This window comes from Jaculus jaculus, chromosome 10 (genome assembly GCF_020740685.1).
Source record: "Jaculus jaculus isolate mJacJac1 chromosome 10, mJacJac1.mat.Y.cur, whole genome shotgun sequence".
NCBI classification, from domain to species: Eukaryota; Metazoa; Chordata; class Mammalia; order Rodentia; family Dipodidae; genus Jaculus; species Jaculus jaculus.
In genome coordinates, this window is record NC_059111.1 from 19143441 (window position 1) to 19165651 (window position 22211).

The following is a 22211-nucleotide window of genomic DNA, read 5'->3' on the forward strand; positions in this document are numbered from 1 at the left end:
CCAACCCCAGCTTACTCAGGAAACTTACTATGCTCATTTCCTATCTTTTACTTGAACATTCTGTAAACATACTCTGATGTTCACTTTTATTTCACATAAATCATCCTATATCCTAATCATATGATCTTCCCTTTACAAACTACCCAAAACTCTTTGTTTTTACTTTATCATTCCTAATCACTACTACATTTGACATCTGTAACACACTAATGTGTCTCAGAGGTTGCAAAGGATCTCGTCCACATAGCTGAGAACAGACTGTGCCCTTAACTTATTTGACATTTAACACAGCTAAAAACGCCTTTAAAAACCTTTGCAGGGCCGGGCATAGTGGCACACACCTTTAATCCCAGCACTCGGGAGGCAGAAGTAGGAGGATCGCCATGAGTTCCAGGCCACCCTGAGATTCCATAGTGAATTCCAGGTCAGCCTGAGCTAGAGTAAGATCCTATCTCAAAAAACCTAAAAAACAAAAACAAACAAACAAAAAAAAAAAAAACACCTTTGCAGGGGCTGGAGGGATAGCTTAGCAGTTATGGCATTTGCCTATAAAGCCAAAGGACCTAGGTTTGATTCCCCAGGGCACACGGAACCCAGATGCACAAGGGGGCACATGTATCTGGAGTTGGTCTGCAGTGGCTAGAGGCCCTGGTGCGCCCATTCTCTTCTCCCCTCCCCTTTCTCTGTTAAATAAATAAAAATAAAATATAAAAAAAAATTTTAATTGAAAAAAATCTTTCAAGAATGTCCTAAAATATATATATGTCACCTTATCAAGTTATTTCTTTAGGAACATATGAGCAACTTATAAAAATGTATCATCCTACAATTCTGTCTAGTTGAAAATTTTATACTTGTGTGAAATTTGACTTTGCAAAATTAGGAAATATTTTAAACACAACAAAGATACTGCTTTTGGAAGAAGATCCACTTTGAGAGATACTGATTCAACATCTAATTCACAAGTCTACCTCCTCAAGTAATTTAAAATTTTTCAGAAATAAAGGGATAATTATAATAAAGGATTCTGAAATAATTAGAAAGTAAATTTACTAAAGCACTGTGAAAATTACCAGAAATAAAAACACAAAAATCACAAATTCATGGCCTACTTGTATTACTTTGGGTTCAATAATCAGCACATTAATGTTCTCACACATAAGTATGTGATACTATTTTCCAGCAATAATATTACATAAATAATATAATGTAATATAAATCAATAGTAAATGATTTTAAAATATGAGTAACAATCCTCATTCTCAAAAAGCTTTTAGTGATGCATTCAGAGATAAAAAGTAATTACTAAAGAGAAGGTACCTTTAAAATACAGATGTCATAAACATAGAATAATAACTGAAATTTTCATTTAAAAAATCTTAACATTAAATTTTTGAAAAATCCAGTTTTTCTGGGTATAATGGCACATGCTTATAATCCCACCACTTGGGAGTCTGAGGCAGAAGGACCACGTTTGAAGGCAGTCTGAGCTACATAACAAGATCTTATCTAAAGTAAAAACAGCTTGCAATTCACATTCCAGAATTCAAGCCTGCCTGATAAGAGCTTCTAAAGTGGTCTAGATTAGTAGGAAAGCATGCTATGATTTATTAGCAAAGATCATCATGGTCACAGAAGAGGGGAGTGGCAGTACACATAGTATATTTTCTATCAAACACTGAAAATATTTGAATGAGTGGAAAGGAGACACGATGCCTGGCACTATAAGACCCTCATAATAGGAGGAAAAGATGATGACATCAAAATAAGAGAGGCTAATTCAGAGGGGGAGGGGATATGATGGAGAACAGGTTTGTGAAGTGGAAAGTGGGAGAAGGAATTATCATGGTTTATTATCTGTAATTATGGGAGTTGTCAATAAAATTTTAAAAAAATAGAAAATTCATTCCAAATGGAGAAAATTCAAAATGTTCAAAGACCAACATACTATTGTAGAGAATAAGACTAGTGGCTGGAGTGATGGTTTAGCAGTTAAGAAGTTTGCCTGCAAAACCAAAGGACCCAGGTTCAATTCCCCAGGACCCACATTAGCCAGATGCACAAGGGGGCACATGCATGTGGAGTTCGTTTACAGTGACTGGAGGCCCTGGCGCGCCCATTCTGTTTCTCTTCCTCCCCCCCTCCCTCTCCTTCTGTCAAATAAATAAAAAATAAATAAATAAAATACAAAATTTCTATAAGGGACTACCTGAAAATGAAAGCTATGTAACAAGGAAGAAGCACAATAGAACATATTTTTTTCCCAACATTTGCAAGACAAGATATAGTCAAATCAGGAAGTACAAAAGACAGCCTAAAGCCAAGCATGGTGGTGCACTCATTCAATCCCAGCACTTGGGAAGCACAGGTAGGACAACCATGACTTCAAAGCCACCCTAAGATTACATATTGAATTCCAGGTCAGCCTGGGCTAGAGTAAGGCCTACCTTGAAAAACCAAAAATTAAAAATAAAAAAGACAGTCTGTGTGGTGGCATACACCTTTAATCCCAGTACTTGGGAGGCAGAGGCAGGAGAATCACTGCGAGTTCAAGGACACCCTGAGACTACATAGTGAATTCCAGGTCAGCCTGGGCTAGAGTAAGACCTACCTTGAAAAACCAAAAATTAAAAATAAAAAAGACAGTCTGTGTGGTGGCATACACCTTTAATCCCAGTACTTGGGAGGCAGAGGCAGGAGAATCACTGCGAGTTCAAGGACACCCTGAGACTACACAGTGAATTCTAGGTCAGCCTGGGCTACAGAAAGACTCTGCTTTAACACATACATACATACATTTATTTTAAAACATTTTCTCTGGTGGGAGATAAGACTGTATCATTAACAATTTTAATTTAACACAAATTTTTAATTTCCGTTTTGCTTATATTTATCATGAATAAAGGTTCTGTAGTGTTCTGAGGGAAAGAGGGAATTCTGCTGCTAGAGATGGACCTGAGGGTCTTTGCACAAAGGGTAAGCATTCTTCTACCCAAGCTATGTCCACAAACAAAGAATTTTTAATGCAACAGCACACATATAAATTTAATATACATAGAAAATGGTTTTACCAATCTGTTTAACACAACATTAAGATCACCGATACAAAAAAATGAGGTGCTATAGGAATAGTGTAATAAAGTAATCGCTTCTAAGTAATGTCCATGGATAGGCTTTAGGGATGCCACAAATTCCCAAGATTATGTGCAAATGTTTATGAATGTACAGATTTCCAATGAAGAGCTCTAGCTTTTATTAGATTCTCAAAGAATGTATGACAATAGAGAGGAACCTAAATCAAAACGTAAGATAACTGAAGTAACAGATTAGTACTACTAGTTACAAAGCTAGTTAAAGAGCCAAGGAAGGAATGGAGAAATGGTTCAGCAGTTAAATGTTCATCCTACGCAAGCAAGAGGGCTGAGGTTGCCACAGTTCAAATCTCATATCCCACATAAAGCAGCTGGACATATGGCCACATATGCGTGTAACTCTAGTCCCAAAGAGGAGCAGAAAGTGATGAATCACAGAGGCCCATTACCTTCAGAACCAATAAAAAGAAATTCCACCTCAAAACAAGACAAGGTGGAAGAGCATTGTGACATCCCATGAAAGCCATCACAGGCAAAGGACCCCGCCACAGAAGAATGTAGGAGGCACTTCAAGCGCACATATATGGCATATACTACATACCCTTCCATACCACCTACCCCCACACACATCTAAAAATAAATTAATTAAAAAGAACAAAGGAATAAAAATGTCTCAGGCACATAATGATTTGTAATAAACAAGTAAAATAAATAAACTCACTGTCTTCGTGTCTTGGGAAGAAATCCTACCATCTCCATGGCCAATTGTAAGCGTTCAAAATCATGCTTCAAATCTTCTCCCTCCACCATGAAGCAATCCTGTTTAAGATAAAGGGGAGGGGGTTGTTAAGTTTAGCTACTAGAAAATGTGGGACATTCATAAATGTTCATTTAAGATAAGTATGACCCTACATAAGTGCAAATTAGAGCTACTAGAACATTTATCATAGTAAAACACATGAGGCCTCTTGTTTTCATCAGGTATGCAAAGTAACCCTACCTGACAATACTACTAGCACCCTTTCCTCCTTACAATCACTAACACAAGGGTGGCAAGGGTGACAAGGCAGAAAGCAGCAGTACTTAAAATATGCTGCCACCAAGTTTGAGTTTAAGTAATTCTAAAGTTTCAAAGCATTTAAGAGTGCTCAATTTCATAATCAAATATGTATTCAACAAATATTTAACAAAGACCCATTACATGCAAGGCACTGAACTAAATTCTAGTAAGAGAGAGAAAAACAGGGACAGGAGAGGGAGAGAGGAAGAGGAATAGAATGTAGAGGAGCAAAGGGAGGGGGCAGAAAGGGAAGAAAAGAGGAAAAACGGAAAGAGGAAAGGGGAAAGAGATAGGGATAAAGGTAGGGAGGAAAGGAAGATCTGGGGAGGTAGATGGCTCAATGGTTACAGAGCCTAACCCAAATTTAGATGCACAAAACTTCTAGACACACAGCTCAAGTGTGGAATCCTAGCCAAGAAGGGAGGTGGAGTCAGAATTCTGAACCTTGCTGGCTAATAGGCCTGGTGAAAGAAACAGCAACTCTGGGGGTGAAGAGATGGCTCAGCAGTTAAGACTCTTGCCTGCAAAGACTAACAACCTGGGTTCGATCTCCCAGTACCCTTCCTTGTAAAGCCAGATGTACAAAGTGGTATATGCATCTGGAGTTCATCTGCAGTAGCTGGAGGCTCTGACACACCCATTCTTTCTCTGCTCGTAAATAAATTTAAAAAATAAAAATAAAAAGACTCCATCAAAAACAAGGTGGAAGGTAGGGAAAAACACAAAAAGGTTTAAAATGAAACAGATAGACAGTGAGGTAGGACAGGAGAGAAGGAAAGAAACAATGACAAAAGGAAAACCCATATATTATCAGTATTTCAAATGCTAATTATATATAAAAGATAATTATATGCTCATGATAACAATAAAGATAATTTTTACTTGAATATATTATCACAAATGAAGACAGAAAATCTGTATTTACTAAATATCTATCTAACAGTCATTGCAGGTCCCAACATTGCTCCTTTAATTTAGTAAGGTAACTTTTTTTTTTCCCCAAGGTAGGGTCTCTACCTCAGGCTGACTTTGAATTCACTATGTTGTCTCAAGGTGGCCTCGAACTCACAGAGATCCTCCTACCTCTGCCTGCTGATTGCTGGGATTAAAGGTGTACACCACCACGCCCAGCTAATTTGGTGAGATAACTTTTTAAATAAATTAAATCACCATACAATGGAAAAATAACAGGTTTCTTGTACCGAGTGATTCACCACAGATCTCTTTGGGACCATTACATGGCAGTCCTTTAATAATCCTCTCTCCCTATAATGCTAGTCAGATACGTTTATCACTCACAGAAAAGCAAAATTTATTTTGTCCCCAAATACACTATGAGGAAAAGCTAACAAGAAAGAATAAATTAAGAGACCCTCAGAATAGTTAATTGATTCACTTGTAAGAAGAACCACAGTGCTGGAGCAATGGCTTAGCAGTTTAGGCGCTTGTTGGCAAAGCCAAAGTACCTAGGTTCGATTCCCCTGTACCCACATATAGACAGATGTACAAGGTGGTGCATGTGTCTGGAGGTGCCTGGCATACCCATTCTCTATCTGCTTCTCTCTCTCTAATCAATAAATAAAATATTTTTAAAAGGAAAAGAAAAAGAACCATAAAGCAATCAAAGTTCAAATGATAATTATATAAAATAGAATGAGGTAATCACATGCCTTTAGTCCCCGAACTTGGGAGGCTGAGGTAGGGGATGACTGTGAGTTGAGGTCCAGGTCACCCTGGGCTGAAGTAAAACCTCCTTCCCCCATAAAGAAAAAGAAATATTGGCTACAAAAATGGCATCATTTTCTAGCACTCGGTGTTCAGCACTTGATCAAGATCTTCATGTGCTTATTTGAAAAAAAAAAAATAATAATGGGCTGGAGAGATGGCTTAGCGGTTAAGCGCTTGCCTGTGAAGCCTAAGGACCCCAGTTCCAGGCTCGATTCCCAAGGACCCACGTTAGCCAGATGCACAAGGGGGCGTACGCATCTGGAGTTTGTTTGCAGTGGCTGGAGGCCCTGGAGTGCCATTCTCTCTCTTTCTCTCTACCTGCCTCTTTGTCTGTAGCTCTCAAATAAATAAAAATAATTTAAAAAATTGTTTTAATTAAGACCATATTTTTTTCACATACTTGTGTGTGGTGTGCATGCACATGCGTGCACATGTGGGTTATGTGGGTTTATGCATGTGCATACCAGAGGTTAACAATCAGGTGTCTTCCTTAATTGCTGTGTGCTGAGCTGGCCAAAGAGCATTATTTCCTTGAAGTAAATGATAGGAACAACAACAACAAAAAGTGATTTGCTGAAGGTCTAAAAAAATCAGTGAATGACTGAGTCATTATTCAGGTCAAGTCAATCTACTTCATAGCCCCAACTCTGAAGAATTATTCTAACTCTGAACCAAGGCAGATCAGTTCACAGTCACTACAAGGTCTGCACAAGTAATTAACTCATATCTGCAGTATGAGCTGACAGTGCTAGCTCCGCTCTCAAAGAGTATGCATAACCCATATGAAGTAATAAATGAAAGATGGAAGGAGGAGCTGTTTCAGAGATCTGAAAAATAAGCTCTTTCTAGTAAAATTCATCAAAAAATCTACAAACTAAATAGCTGGTATTTCCCAGAATATTGAAGCTGAAATCAAAACTTCAATTATGAAATGGTAATGCAATTAAACTGTTTTGAGGAAAAAAAATTAACATCCATACATACAGGTCCTTCACAACTATGGCACAGGCTAATTTTGCAATTAACAGAGTTTAAGATCACATGCAATGAGAAAAATGAAGGTTTCTGAAAGCAATGACTAAAACATGCTATGTTTCCAAGAGAAATATTTAATAAATTAATTCATTAGTTAGTTAATAAATACAAGTAAGTATATCTGTGTTCTCAGCCCTTTGCATCTGAAGGAATTTTTGTATTATTTATGGTTAAATTTACTCATTATATTATGTCACATATAACTTTATGCCACCAAATTTGAAATGCAAAGTAATCTTACTTACATGAATTTCAATAATTAACTTGAAAACTTTTTTTTCCCCCTTGGACACTCAAACTGTGTCCTCTCCCTCCAGCTCCCCAAAAGGAGAACAGACAAACTTTTAATAAGGCAATACTTGCTATTAAAAAAAAAATAGGACTGGAGAAATGGCTTAGCAGTTGACCCAGGCTCAATTCTACAGTACCCACATAAGCCAGATGTACAAGGTGGCACATGTGTCTGCAGTTCATTTGCAGTGGCTGAAGACCCTGGCACACACATTCTCTATCCCTCTCTCTCTATCTGCCTCTTTCTCTCTCAAATAAATAAAATATTTTTTAAAACAAAAGAAAAAATAAACATGAAGCCATTGTGTAAAAGATCCTAACATATGAAATGGACAGAATATAATTTTTTCAAATTAGAATAACTACTTATAATATGTAGGTAATAAAACTACCAAATAAATAAATCTCAGGTTAGGAACATAGCTCTCTGGTAGAGTGCTTGCCTAGTATGCCCAAGGTCCTAAGTTTGATCACTGGCACTATAAATAAATAAACAAATCTCAAGAAATAAACACCATAGTTCATACAGATCTACCTCAATACAAAGAATCAGAAATGCAGCCAATTCACAGTTTGTGAAAATCAATGTTCAACATAGATTAGCCATTAAGAAAATATACAAAAAATAGTAAGTTGGTTTATAATCCAAAAACTACATTCATACAAATCAATTATTTGGGAAATTAAAATTGATCATTTCTTTTCATTCCTAGCCAAGTTGGTATTTCAGCTGGTCATTATTCTAAGTTACGAGATGGATTTAAATGATCTATGTGAGGTCCCTTTGACAGGAACATATATTTAGGTACTTGTACTGACCGGCTCAGAATCATAGTAATAATCATCCCAGCTCTGTCTGAGGGGTTTCTTTGTTATCTGAAAGTAAGGCAAATTAGTAAAGCAGAAGTTACTAGGAATGGTTATTATACTTTTCTAATGATCTCATAGATGCATTTATACAGGTAGCATGTGGCTATCCAAAGAAAAGTTATTTTGCAGAGCAGCTTAAAACAAGAAACAACTAAATAAAAATTCAGATTCTGGGAGATCATATATTATTCTATGCAACTCATACATGCCTAGCCCAGTGGTCCTGCTAGCTTCCATATTCACTGAATATTGACATAACACTGTGTCTTAGCTATTGACTGACTAAACAAAGATCTAGAAGGACAATAACACTGGAAGCTTTTTTTTCCTTTTGGCTTTTTGAAGTAGGGTTTCTCCAGGCTGTGCTGGAATTCATTGTTGTCTCAGGGTGGCCTCAAACTCATGGTGATCCCTCCTAACTCTGCCTCTGAGTGCTGGAATTCAAGGTATGAGCCACCATGCCCTTCTCTGAGTTTTCTTATTACTAACAAATGTCATCTCACTTGTCAGTGATTACTACTTGTTTTAAAAGAATAGTCACCCAGAAGCTGAATGAGCAATTTTTTAAAGTAATTAATTCTGTCCAATAAAAATATCTAGTATTCAATCAGAAAGTGATGTAACTTTCAAGTTTTTTGATACATTAATATAAAATTAAGGAAATTTATATTACTAAGAAGTTTTAAAATTAAGAGAGAAAGGATGTTACCAACATGTGCTGTTTACATATGAAGTATGTCAACAACTAATAAAAAAAAGTTTAAATCATAGAAAGTACCAAAAACTTTTTAAAAGAAATACCAGTTATACTACATTGCATACCTAAATAAATACTATAATTTTAGCTCACCAATATATCAGTTAATTACAGGTTCTTCATAAGAATTTTTTTATTGCCACAAAGAATTTTTCCCATAGTTACATTTTTTTTATTTATTTATTTGAAAGAGAGAAAGAGGCAGAGTGAGAGAGAGAATGGGCATGCCAGGACTTCCAGCCACTGCAAACTCACTAAAGACACATGTGCCAACATGTGTATCTGGCTTGCATCGGTACTGGGGAATCAAACTGTGCTCCTTTGACTTTGCAGGCAAGCGCCTTAACCACTAAGCCACCTCTCCAGCTCTAATACTACATTTTTTTTAAGTTTTTGGTTTATTTTTAATTTATTTATTTGAGAGTGACAGAGAGAGAAAGAGGCAGATAGAGAGAATGGGTGCACCAGGGCCTCCAGACACTACAAACAAACTCCAGATGTGTGTGCCCCCTTGTGCATCTGGGGATCTTGGGGAATCTAGCCTCAAACCGCAGTCCTTAGGCTTCACAGGCATGCACTTAACCGTTAAGCCATCTCTCCAGCCCATCCAATACTACATTTTTAAACAAAACAAAACAAAAAAAATAACAAGAGGCTGGAAAGACATTTGCCTGCAAAGACTAAGGACCTGCACAGTGGCATATGCATCTGGAGTTCATCTGTAGCAGCTAGAGGCCTTGGCGTGCCCATTCTCTCTCTGTCTCTTGTCTCTCTGTGCTTACAAAAAAAAAAAAAATATTTTTTTTTAATAACAAGAGGTGGTTTGTTATTTATTTAAATGAAGTCATTTAGTATCAACTCCATTAATGTTGGTTTTAATTTTTTGGTTTATTAATTTATTTATTTAATTTGAGAGTGACAGAGAAAGAGGCAGAGAGAGAGAGAGAGAGAGAGAAAGAATGGGCGCACCAGGGCTTCCAGCCACTGCAGACAATTTCCAGATGCATGTACCCCCTTGTGCATCTGGGTCCTGGGGAATTGAACCTTGAACCGGGGTCCTTAGGCTTCACAGGCAAGCGCTTAACCGCTAAGCCATCTCTCCAGCCCGGTTTTAAATTTTTAACATAAGGAATAAGATTACAGAAATGAATGTCATGAAAAATTATGAGAATCATTCTTACTATGAAAATTTAAAGAGTCAATTTGGGGGACTGGAGAGATGGCCCAGTGGTTAAGGTGCTTGCCTGCAAAGTCTTAACAACCCATGTTCAATTCCCCAGTACCCACTTAAAACTAGACACAAAAGATGACACATGCATCTGGAGTTCTTCTGTAGTGGCTAGGAGGCTCTGGTGTGGCCATTCTCTCTCTTTCTCTGTATCTGTCTCTGCCTCTCTCTTTTCCTCTCTCAAACTATTTAAAAAGATAAAAAAAATTTTTTTAATGAATTCTGAGTTTTAAGGAGAGATCAATTCTTTTAAGGAATTTCATACATAATTTCATGGATATTTTATGTTTGCTTTTGTTTTGTTTTCTTTTCTTTTTTTCTTTCAGTTTTTTCTAGGTAGTGTCTCACTCTAGCCAAGGCTGACCTAAAATTCACTATGTAGTCTCAGGGTGGCCTTGAACTCAGAGAGTGATCCTCCTACCTCTGCCTCCCGAGTGCTGGGACTAAAAGGCTTGCACCACCACACCGGGCTTTGTTTTTGATTTTTGAGACAGGGTTCTCAAACTGTATCCCAAGCTGGCCTCACAACTCATAGCAATCCTCCTGCCTCAGCCTCCTGACTGTTGGGATTACAGGCATGAGCTACCCATACCCAGATTCTTGACGAATGTTTAAAAGAATTATTCATTAAATTATCAAATAATACTAAGTATTATATTATGCAAAGGCATGTTTTAGACTGTAAAACATGCAAACTAAGTTTCAAGTAATCCCTAGCAAAGGAAATGAATTAATCATTAGTAATATTTAATATGTATGTCAAGGGTAGATCACTTTGGAAATTGTACAACATTTCCTGGTAATAAGTGCCAATAAACAGCTTCTTACTAAGAATCTGACCAAACACAAAAGAACATATAACTAAGCTTTTAAGATTTATATGAAGGTGTTCATCTTTTCTTAAACTTGAAAGTTACATCATCACGTAAATTTTAGATTGCTTGTATGAAAGCAACAGTTGATATCCATTACCAAATTTGAGAAATAAACACTAGAAAAAAATCTTTTTTTCAAGAACTAACATTTAATTTTTCTCTACATATAATTCAAAATGCTTTACATAAACTCTTACCTGATTAAGATAATGATATTCCTCTGGCTGTTTAAGATGAAATGCCAATCTCTCTTCTTCACTTGCTCCTGCCAGGAGGTAATAGAATACATGATAGTTCCTGTTGGAAACAAAGTATAGCTTTATACTGAGCATGATTTATGGTAATTATTTATCAAAATAGCAAATATTAGTTAGAAAAATCTATTAGATTTGCTTTACCTTTTTGTTTCTTTGTTTTTAAGGTAGGGTCTCACTCTAACCCAGGCTGACCTGGAACTCACAGTGATCCTCCTACCTCTGCCTCCCAGAATACTGGGATTAAAGGCATGCACCACCATGCCCAGCTTTGCTTTAATGCAAGTGTGACAAATTCAATATTTAAATACATCTACAAAATATAATGGTGTTTTAAAGAAAAAAAGCAGTGAAGTGACAAAGGACTTTGGAAAATTCTGTCTTCTGAATAACGTCACTAAGTTGTCTGAATTAACTTTTTCAGAACTCCAAAAGTTAACCAGAAGCTTGCAGCAATCCTGGGAGTATTTTCCAACTAGACCTCACATTTTACAGTCCATCCAATCACATAGAATGTTTCTGCAAAACTATAAAACTGTCAGGCGTGGTGGTACATGCCTTTAATCCCAGCACTCAGGAGGCAGAGGTAGGAGGATCACCATGAGTTCAAGGTCACCCAGAGACTACATAATGAATTCCAGGTTAGCCTGGACCAGACTGAGACCCTACCCCAAAAATAAACAACAAAAACTATAAAACAAGTTATTTTATATTCAAAGGGCTTCCAACTACTTTGAAATAAAATTAAAACTTAATAATAGGAATTTCCAAACTTCACAAATGTGGGGCTAATTCAACAAAACACTCGTAATAATGGTTTAAAATAATAAATAAAATTAGAAAATACTCTTAAGATGCACAGAAACAAAGCACAAGTCACCTCTTGGTATATGTGAAAGATTGGTTTCAGAGCACTGCAAATTTCAGGTGCTCTGTCCCTTGTATAAATGGCAGAGTATCTGCATGTAACTACACACATGCTCACATAGAGTTTAAATAATCTCTAGCTTTCTTACAATACTTAATGTAATAAGAATGTTACACATATAGTTGTGTTACTGCGTTAGAGCATCATTATAAGACAAAAACACTAAAATATGAAAGAAAAGCTCAAAGGCATATGGCTCACAAAGGTGGATGGCTCAAAGAAACAATAACCTATCAGCTGTGAAACCATTTTCCTATTGTCATAATTTATCTAGAACTGAGAAAAGAGCACCAGTTCTACAAATTCAATAAAAACCTAACAGCCCCTGAAAAGCAACGGCATTCAGGCCAAGAAAGAAAAAGCAACTATACATAAAGCTATGCATGATATGCAGTGAGTTAAGGGTTATAGTACACAAGGAATCTGAAAGTCAATCTGCATAATATTAATGTTAAATTGATCTAATTATACAGAAAAAATATATACCGTTCATTATGCTCTTGATAAACAAGTCTAGACTTCTCCAGGAGATATTTTTCAACATAGGCACTGGAAGAAAAATAAAATTGATTTACATAGATAATAAAAGTTTAATATAAATAGACATTCATGTAGATGTCACTGAAGGATAAAGAATATTCTCAAGATCATAGTAATATAATCACCATTAAAACTGTGTCACAGATAGCATTCTCATTATCCTTGTTAAATTCATATAATCATGAGTCATTGTTAGCTAGAAAATGAAGTAAGCAGGACTGGAGAGATGGCTTAGCAGTTAAGGCGTTTGCCTGCAAAGCCAAAGGATCCCAGTTCGATTCTCCAGGACCCATATAAGCCAGATGCACAAGGGGACGCATACATCTGGAGTTCCTTTGCAGAGGGTGGAGGTCTTGGCATGCCCATTCTCTCCCTCTCTCTGCCTCTTTCTCTCTCTCAAATAAATTAATTAAATATATTTAAGAAAAAAAAAGAATGAAAGCCAGGCGTGGTGGCCCCCCACCTTTAATCGAGCACATGGGAGCAGAGGTAGAAAGATAACCATGAGTTCAAGGCCACCCTGAGACTACACAGTTCCAGGTCAGCCTGGCTAAAGTGAGACCCTACCCCAAAAAATAAATTAAATAAATAAATATTACAAAATAAAAAGAGGTAAGCAGATGAACTACATTAAAATTTAATAATATACCACAAGCCACAAGAATGGACTACAAGTAATTAAGAACTGAAATGTCAATCAGGTCTGACATTTTATTCTCTTATCAACTACTCCATTCAAGTCTTCAGTTAACTAAATAGGAGGAGAAACTGACTAAAAATCTCCTAAGAAAAGAGGCCTCAAGGGCTGGAGAGATGGCTTAGCGGTTAAGTGCTTGCCTGTGAAGCCTAAGGACCCCGGTTCGAGGCTCGGTTCCCCAGGTCCCACGTAAGCCAGATGCACAAGGGGGCGCATGCGTCTGGAGTACGTTTGCAGAGGCTGGAAGCCCTGGTGCGCCCATTCTCTCTCTCTCCCTCTATCTGTCTTTCTCTCTGTGTCTGTCGCTCTCAAATAAATAAATAAATAAATAAATAAAATTTAAAAAAAAAATACAAAAACAGGGTCGTGTCTATCTAAAATGGGAAAATATTAATATGAATACTTGTATGACAGATATTAACTAGCTTTATTTTACAAATGTACAAGTTGATACTCAAAGATATTAAGATAAGGAGACTAAAAAGGGCTCAGTCATTGAATTGCTTGTCATGAAAGCATGAGAACTTGACAATGGATCCCCACCACCCACATTAAAAGATGAGCATGGGTGGGAATGCAATCAGGTCCAGCCATTGTGGAAATCAGTGTGGAGGTTCCTAAAACAGCTAAAGATTGATCTATCATATGACCCAGCTATAGCACTCCTAGGCATATATCCGAAGGAATCATCTCATTTCCTTAGAAATACGTGCCCAACCATGTTTATTGCTGCTCAATTTATAATAGCTGGGAAATGGAACCAGCCTAGATGGCCCTCAACTGATGAGTGGATAATGAAGATGTGGCACATTTATACAATGGAGTTCTACTCAGCGGTAAAGAAAAATGAAGTTATGAAAAAAAAAGAAAAATGAAGTTATGAAATTTGAAGAAAAATGGATGGATCTGGAAAGGATTATACTAAGTGAGGTAACCCAGGCCCAGAAAGCCAAGTGCCACATGTTCTCCCTCATATTTGGATCCTAGCTACAGATGATTGGGCTTCTGCATAAGAAGGAAAATACTTAGTAGCAGAGGCCAGTAAGTTAAAAAGGAGATATAAAGGGAAGAGAAAGGAAGGGAGGAGGATACTTAATAGGTTGATATTGTATATATGTAAGTACAATGATTGAGATGGGGAGGTAATATGATGGAAAATGGAATTTCAAAGGGGAAAGTATGGGGGAGAGGGAGGAAAATACCATGGGATATTTTTTTATAATCATGGAAAATGTTAATAAAAAAAATTTTTTAGAAAAGCTGAGCATGTAGTTCACATCTGTAATTCCAGTGCTGGGGAGGTACAGACAGGGAAATCTCTAGAACTTGCTGGCTAGCTAATCTAGCCAAATATGTGACCTCTAGGTTAAGCAAGAGACAAATGTATCAAAAACTAAGGTGAAAGCCAAGCACAGTGGCACACGCCTTTAATCCTAGCACTTGGGAAGCAGAAGTAGGAGGATCACTGTGAGTTTGAGGCCACCCTGTGACTACGAGGCCACCCTGTGACTACATAGTGAATTTCAGGTCAGCCTAGGCTAAAAACCCTACTTCAAAAAAGCAAAAAAAAGAAAGGAAGGAAGGAAGGAAAGAAGGAAGGAAAAAAGGTAGAGATCAAGTGAAGACACCCAGAGACACCCAGCATAGACCACTGGTCTCCACACATGTACATACACATATAAGAGCATCCAAATACATGTGCACCCCCTACACATTAAAACATGCATGTGCATAAGCATGCATACCACATACATATACAAGCAAACCGAAGTTATTAAGATCATACACTAGCTAGGCATGGTGGCTCAGATCTACAAACCCAGCACTGGAGAGACTGAGGCAGAAGGCTTTCCATGACTATATCTTACCTTGAACTGGTAAATTTTATATACCAGTGCAAATCATGAAGTAGATGGAGGAAAAACAGATGTCCAGAAAGTATGTTGATAAAACTGACATAGCCTTTGTAGTTTAAAAAAAACGGGTGGCTTAGCAGTTAAGTGCTTGCCTGTGAAGCCTAAGGACCCCGGTTCAAGGCTCGATTCCCCAGGACCCACATTAGCCAGATGCACAAGGGGGTGCACGCATCTGGAATTCGTCTGCAGTGGCTGGAAGCCCTGGTGCACCCATTCTCTCTCTCTCTCTGTCAAATAAATAAATAAATAAAAACTTAAAAAAAAAAAAGAGTGAGATAATTTAAAAAAAAAAACGGAGCTGGGTTCAGGTCATAATGGCTCAGTTTGCTAGTATATATTTTTGTTTGTTTTCTGAAACAAGGTCTCACACTTGCATTACAGGCTGGCCTGGAATTTACTGTGTAGCCAAAGATGGTCTTGAACCCATGGCAATCCTTCTGCCTCAGCCCCCTGAGTGCTGAGTTTATACATATTAGCCATCAAAACAGGGGCTGGGAAGATGGCTTAGCAGTTAAGGCATTTGCCTGCAAAGCCAAAGGATCCCAGTTCGATTTCCCAAGACCCACGTAAGCCATATGCACAAGGGGTCACATGCACGTGAAGATCATTTGCAATGACTAGAGGCCCTGCACACCCATGCTCCCCCTGCCCACCTCACCCAAATAAATTAATTAATTTCATTTAATTTAAAGGTCTCAAAACAGAACCAACAGCTGAGGACCAAGTATTCAGGCACATGAGCATATTGGGAACATTTTACATCAAACCATAACATTGTAGCAGTGGCTGCCATAGGCTCAGGCCATCTCATAACAAAAAAAAAAAAAAAAAAGCATCCCAACTTGGTTAAATCACCAGTCTTAACAGCCCCAACTGTGTTTGAAAGCCCAGAGTCAAAGTCTCTTCTGGGCCTCAAGGAATATTCTTAGCTATAAGCCCCTAGAATAATCAAAAGGAAGTTACATGTTTCCAATATAAAATGTCACCAAGTAATCATTCCAGGTTCCAAAAGGAGGACTACAAGAGGAACAAGTCTTGGCTTCCCACCAGGAATAGATGGTAAGACCCTATTGCTGAAGACTCCACATGCTTGGGCTGCAACGTCACCGAGAAATCAAACTGGGACTGAGCTGAAAACCTCCTCCCTGCAAACCAGTTGACAGAAAGCTGGAAAAAGCTGCATTGCATGCAGCCCTACGGGAGACAGAAGCCATCAGTGGTGAAAACAGTGAACACTACAAGCCTCAAGTTTGGCCAACCAGGCCAAATGAGCCAATGGGTGCAACAGTAACATGTCTGTTATGGGGGAAAGTAACTGCTCTCTAATTGGACTGGAGGTCCACTCTATAGGAGGGAATACATGCCTAGTACTGAAAACCTAATCAAAAGCCTATGGTAGGGGAGGTCATGAGCCTTAGGAATGCAACACCTGCTCTTCTCTGGCTAAATGCATGTATTATACCCACCAAACTTCTTTGTAAGCACTTTACTCAACATTCATACCCATATATTAATGCTACTCTCATTTTTGGTTAGAGAAACTTCTCTTTTCAGTTGGCTATGATCACTGGGATGTCCCAAAAGGTACCACTGCACTAAGAAGAAGTGACAGAGGAGTGCTTAGCACTGAAATATCTCTATCACACCTTCCAAGGCTCAGGGCCCATTGTGGCCTTGATATCCACAACCTTGCAGTGCCTAGCAATACCTTCACAAGACCCTCATGATAAGAGGAAAAGATGATGACATCAAAATAAAGGAGAGACTAATGGAGAAAGAGAAGGAATATGACAAAGTGTGGATTGGTGAAGGGGAAAGTGGAGGAGAGGAGTTAATTATCATGGTTTACTGCCTGTAAGCATGGAAGCTATCAATTTAAAAATAAAAGTAAGTGAAAATTTAACTTTTTCTGTTGTCAGACATTAAAGAGATTTGCAAGTATAAAAAAAATAAAAGAGCAAGGGAAAATCCAAAGAAATGTTGTAGCTCCATGTCTAGCACCTGGGACATGAAGTGATATCATCTTTGCTTCAATGGTCTTATGTAGTGCTGACCCTAATAGGTCAGTAGAATGTAGGACACAAGGCATCTCTCTCGAGCAGGCTCTACTTAATGCCTGCAACTTTTCTCATCAGATAGTTCACATTCCTGACATCTCATATACCTTAGTTTTCACCTTCACAGTTTCAACAATCAGTCTCTCAAGGCCTCCCATGCAGGATATAATGCCTGGCCTCACAGACTTTTATCTGGAACCTTGAAGCAAGCTTGCATGAGTCCATTCAGCATGCCTGCAAAACCAGCACCATGTGGACAGGGTTCCATTTTACCACAGCAATAGCAGCCCAAGACCTGCACAACAGAACCTGGGAATGCATTTGAAAGGGAATCTCTGCTGGGGGAGCTCTGTTCAGAACACTCTTTATAAATGAAATCATTGGGCTGGAGAGATGGCTTTGTGGTTAAGCGCCTGCCTGTGGAGCCTAAGGACCCCGGTTCGAGGCTCGATTCCCCAGGACCCACGTTAGCCAGATGCACAAGGGGGCGCATGCATCTGGAATTCATCTGCAGTGGCTGGAAGCCCTGGGGCGCCCATTCTCTCTCTCTCTCTCTGCCTCTTTCTCTGTCTGTCGCTCTCAAATAAATAAATAAAAATAAACCAAAAAATAAAATAAAATAAAGGCATGTACCACAATGCCTGTCCCAAAAACATTAAAAAATAAATAAATAAATAAAAATAAAATAAATGAAATTATTTTCAAAAATTAAATTATAGCCAGGTGTGATGATGTAAACTTTTAATCTCAGCATCCCAGAGGCAAAGGTAGGAGATCACTGTGAGTTCAAGGTCAGCCTGAGAATACAAATACATAGTGAATTCCAGGTCACCCTGGGCTACAGCAAGACCCCACTTCAAAACAAACAAACAAACAAAAAAGTTGCATTATGGGCTGGAGAAATGGCTCAGCAGGAAAAGGCACTTGCCTGCAAAGCCTACCAGCCTGGGGTTCAACTCCCCAGTATCCACATAAAGGCAAATGCATAAAGTTGTGCATGCAACTGGAGTTCATTTGCAGTAGTGAGAGGCCCTTGCATGCCCATACACACACACACAAACACTCTCTCTCTTTTTCTGTGCATGTGTGTGTCAAATAAAGAAAGAAAAATATCTCTTTAACTGCACTGTGAGACACTGGAGCCTGCCACAGAAGGGATCACGCCCTCAACCACTTTGCCTTTTGTCCCACTGTAAAATCCCCAGTTTCTTTCCTTTTTTTTTTTTTTTTGGTTTTTCAAAGTAGGGTCTCACTCTAGTCCAGGGTGACCTGGAACTCACTATGTAGTCTCAAGGGTGGCCTCTAACTCATGGAGATCCACCTACCTCTGCCTCCCAAGCGCTGGAATTAAAGGATTAAAGGCATGTGCCACCACACTTGGCCCAGGTTTCTTTATCTTTTTAATAACTCTAGCTGTTTTGCCCTCACCAGCCATAACCTCAACTTTAAAGGTACGTTGTGCTCTGCTAAGAACTTGTGTGCGTTATGTTACTCTTATGTTTCTCAGGTTTGAACTGCCCCCCAGCAAAAAAAAAAAGAGAGAGAGACAGAAAACATTTTAATGAGGACACCACTGTCACAATTCACAGCTTATAAGCAGGGTAATACAAAAGTAAAAATATGCTCCAAAGCCTATTGCTTCTAAGCAGCAGTACTTACCCAAGTACCGTGCCTGTTTCTTGATAATTCACTTGAATAAACTTGCCAAAACGACTTGAATTGTTATTATGAGCTGTCTTTGCATTTCCAAAAGCCTGTCAAAATAAACATTTTTCATTTAAAAATAAATTTTTAAACACTGGTTAAGTCAGCTCAAAAAGACAAAATGATGAATAGGCAATATGAATAGATAGGCAATGAACAGATAGGCAATTTATTAATTCATTCAAACTCATAGTTCAAGTAAAATAAAAGAACACAATAAATAAGTAAAAGAAAATCAAGCATATTTTTACTTGATGTTATTGATGTTTTGTTTTTTCAAGGGAGGATCTCACTCTACCCCAGGCTGACCTGGAACCCACTATGTAGTCTCAGACTGTTCCACCATGGACAGGAATAAAGCGAATTTTAATTTTAAAAGCCTAATAATGGGGGCTGGTGAGATGGCTTAGCAGTTGGTCACTTGCCTGTGAAACCTAAGGATCCCGGTTCAAGGCTCTATTCCCCAGGACCCACATTAACCAGATGCACAAGGAGGTGCACATGTCTCGAGTTCGTTTGCAGTGGCTGGAAGCCCTGGTGCACCTATTCTCTCTCTCTCTCTCCCCCTCTCTCTCTCTCTCTCTCTCTGCCTCTTTCTCTCTCTGTCGCTCTCAAATAACTAAATAAAAATAAATTTTTTAAAGCCTAATAATGTGCATTAATGTCCAAATTGCTCTTTCATATTCCAGAAGCAACATAACTTTTTCACAAATACTTATATTTTCTAAAGCATTTTGTTAAGCTTAAAATAATGATGGGCTACAAAAAGAACTGTATCAAAACAATTATAAACTGGGCATAATGCAAACCTTTAATCTCAGTAGTAGGGAGACTGAGGTAGGAGTACTGTCATGAGTTTGAAGGCAGCCTGGGGCTACAGAACGAGATCCATGTCAGGCTGGGCTATAGTGATACTCTACTTTGAAAAATACATAATTTTAGAAATAAATAAATGAAATGAAATTTCATTAAACTGTTGTGCTATACTATGTTTATGTAAAACAAAGATATACTATTGATAACAAGGGTGAGTATTAGATATTATACTAAACAAAAGAAACCCAACAGAGCACATGTCATATAATCAATCTATCAATATTGGAGGACTACAAATAGGAAAATAATAGTAACAGGAACTCAGAGGCTGTCTGGGAATGGTAAGGGTGGGATTGGGAAATATCTACAATGAGGACCATGGGTCAAAAACATACTGGGTTCTATACTTTAAATGTACGTATTTTATGGTAAGTTATAGCTCAATAAAATTTTTAAACATGAGACTAAGGCTCTATCTCAATGCCACAAAAAAGGGGGAAAGCAAGACACTGCCTAAGATAATCCATTCACAGTATCTTTGAAGACACAAAACTAGAAGACCAAAATGAAAAAAAAAAAAGAAAAAAAAAAAAAAACAAAGCCAGTTGTGGTGACGCATCCACTGGGGAGGCAGAGGTAGGAGGATCACCATGAATTCAAGGCCACCCTAAGACTACATAGTGAATTCCAGGTCAGCCTGAGCTAGAGTGAGACCCTACCTTGAAAAACAAAACAATAGAAAACAAACAAAAAAAAAAAAAAACCAGGGTCTGGAGAGATGGCTTAGTGGTTAAACGCTTGCCTGTGAAGCCTAAGGACTCCGGTTCGAGGCTCGGTTCCCCAGGACCCACGTTAGCCAGATGCACAAGGGGGTGCTCGCGTCTGGAGTTCGTTTGTAGTGGCTGGAGGCCCTGGTGCGCCCATTCTCTCTCTCTCTCCCCCTGCCTCTTTCTCTCTCTGTCTGTCACTCTCAAATAAGTAAATAAAAATGAATAAAAAATATTTAAAAAAAAAAACCAGAATTAGAGATGATTTATTGCAGATTTTTTTTTTCCTATACTAACAGCCTGGAAGATTCACTTGCCTCTAACTCCAAAAACCTTAACTAGACATTTAATGAACGTCTTCCTAAATCAAAAAAAGTCATAAATCACACAGATCCTCATTGATGAAAGCATGCATTTGCAAACATGTACATACACAGAGTTCAACTTAGCTGATATCCTGACACTACATTTCTACTCCAGTAGATCTCAGTGCAGTCAATACCAGAAACATCAGCCTTACATTAAGATTTGTTAGAGAATTATGGTTTGACTTCCGGTTAAGATGGCAGTGTAGGTACCACGCCAAAGCAGCCTCAGGGGGAAAAAGACCAAAAAAAAAACTCAGCAAAATACACACTTTTACTAAAAAGTGAGGCGTATAAGAAATTGAAGCAGCAGTGGAGAAGTAGAAGAGATCCAGAGCCCGCACAGACCGGCAAAAGTGGCTCCAGCAGCACCGCCAACCGCGGTGGCAGCAGCGCACCAGAAAGCGGCCAGACTCAGCTCTAGCCGCAGGAAAAGCCAGGTGCGGGGAGCTTCCACTCACACCAGCGCTCTCCACAACTCAGGAAATGTGAAGGGAGAACGGCAGTGAGCAATGTAGGAGCAGACCACGAGATAGAAGCACCACGAGATGGAAGCACACGTGGAGCAGCGAGAAAACCAGAGCAGCTGCGGCTCCCACCCCTCCTCCACCACCTGAGCCCAGCTTCAGCGAACAGAGCAGCAGTCCCGGGACCGGCCACGCCAACTTGGGCCGACAGCAGGACCCAAGAAGGAGCAGAGTCCGGCAGCAACATCAGCGGTTCTGGCACCGGTAACAGCAGCCCTAGCAGCAGCAGATCCAGTAGCAGCAGCAGCGGCAAACCCAGCAGCAGCTTCAGTGGAAGCAGTGGCTCCAGCAGTGGCAGCTACAGCAGCAGCAGCAAAGGCAGCAGCAGCGGTAGACCCAGCAGTAGCAGCTTCAGCAGCAGCAGTGACAGACCCAGCAGTTCCAGCAATGGGTGTGCTGATCTGCAGGGCCACAGTTGCCAGGCTCAGTTTGCCCCACAGGAAAAACCAGTGCCCAGTTCCAGAAATCAGAATAGCAGCCCAACGACCCAGGAAGCAACTTGACTGAGACCAAACTCATCCAAGGTAACTGGGATTGCACCAGGGAAGGGTCTCCCTTGGTCACAAGCTGACTTGGATCCCTAACAGACCAGAAATCTTAACCTCTTTGTTGATAGAGGATCTGGTTGTTATAATAACTACTCTTGCATACATACTTGGGGCTGTTTTTGATTGAATGTGTACAGTGTTTAGTTAACTTTTAGA

General features: G+C 38.9%; 1 protein-coding gene across 9 annotated transcripts in view; it reads right to left on the reverse strand.

The window, feature by feature from the left end:
* Positions 1–22211, reverse strand: part of Myo9a (myosin IXA) — a 231482-nt gene that overhangs the window by 152545 nt on the left and 56726 nt on the right. For 8 of the 9 annotated variants that reach the window (XM_045160720.1, XM_045160724.1, XM_045160726.1 and 5 more), the window contains exons 3-7: positions 18988–19082; positions 12605–12667; positions 11134–11233; positions 8026–8082; positions 3814–3911 (exon numbers count right to left, since the gene is read on the reverse strand). In XM_045160720.1, coding sequence (XP_045016655.1) covers positions 3814–3911; positions 8026–8082; positions 11134–11233; positions 12605–12667; positions 18988–19082 — 413 coding nt within the window. The remainder of the gene's footprint in view (positions 1–3813; positions 3912–8025; positions 8083–11133; positions 11234–12604; positions 12668–18987; positions 19083–22211) is intronic. The other variant, XM_045160723.1, reaches the window with a different exon arrangement.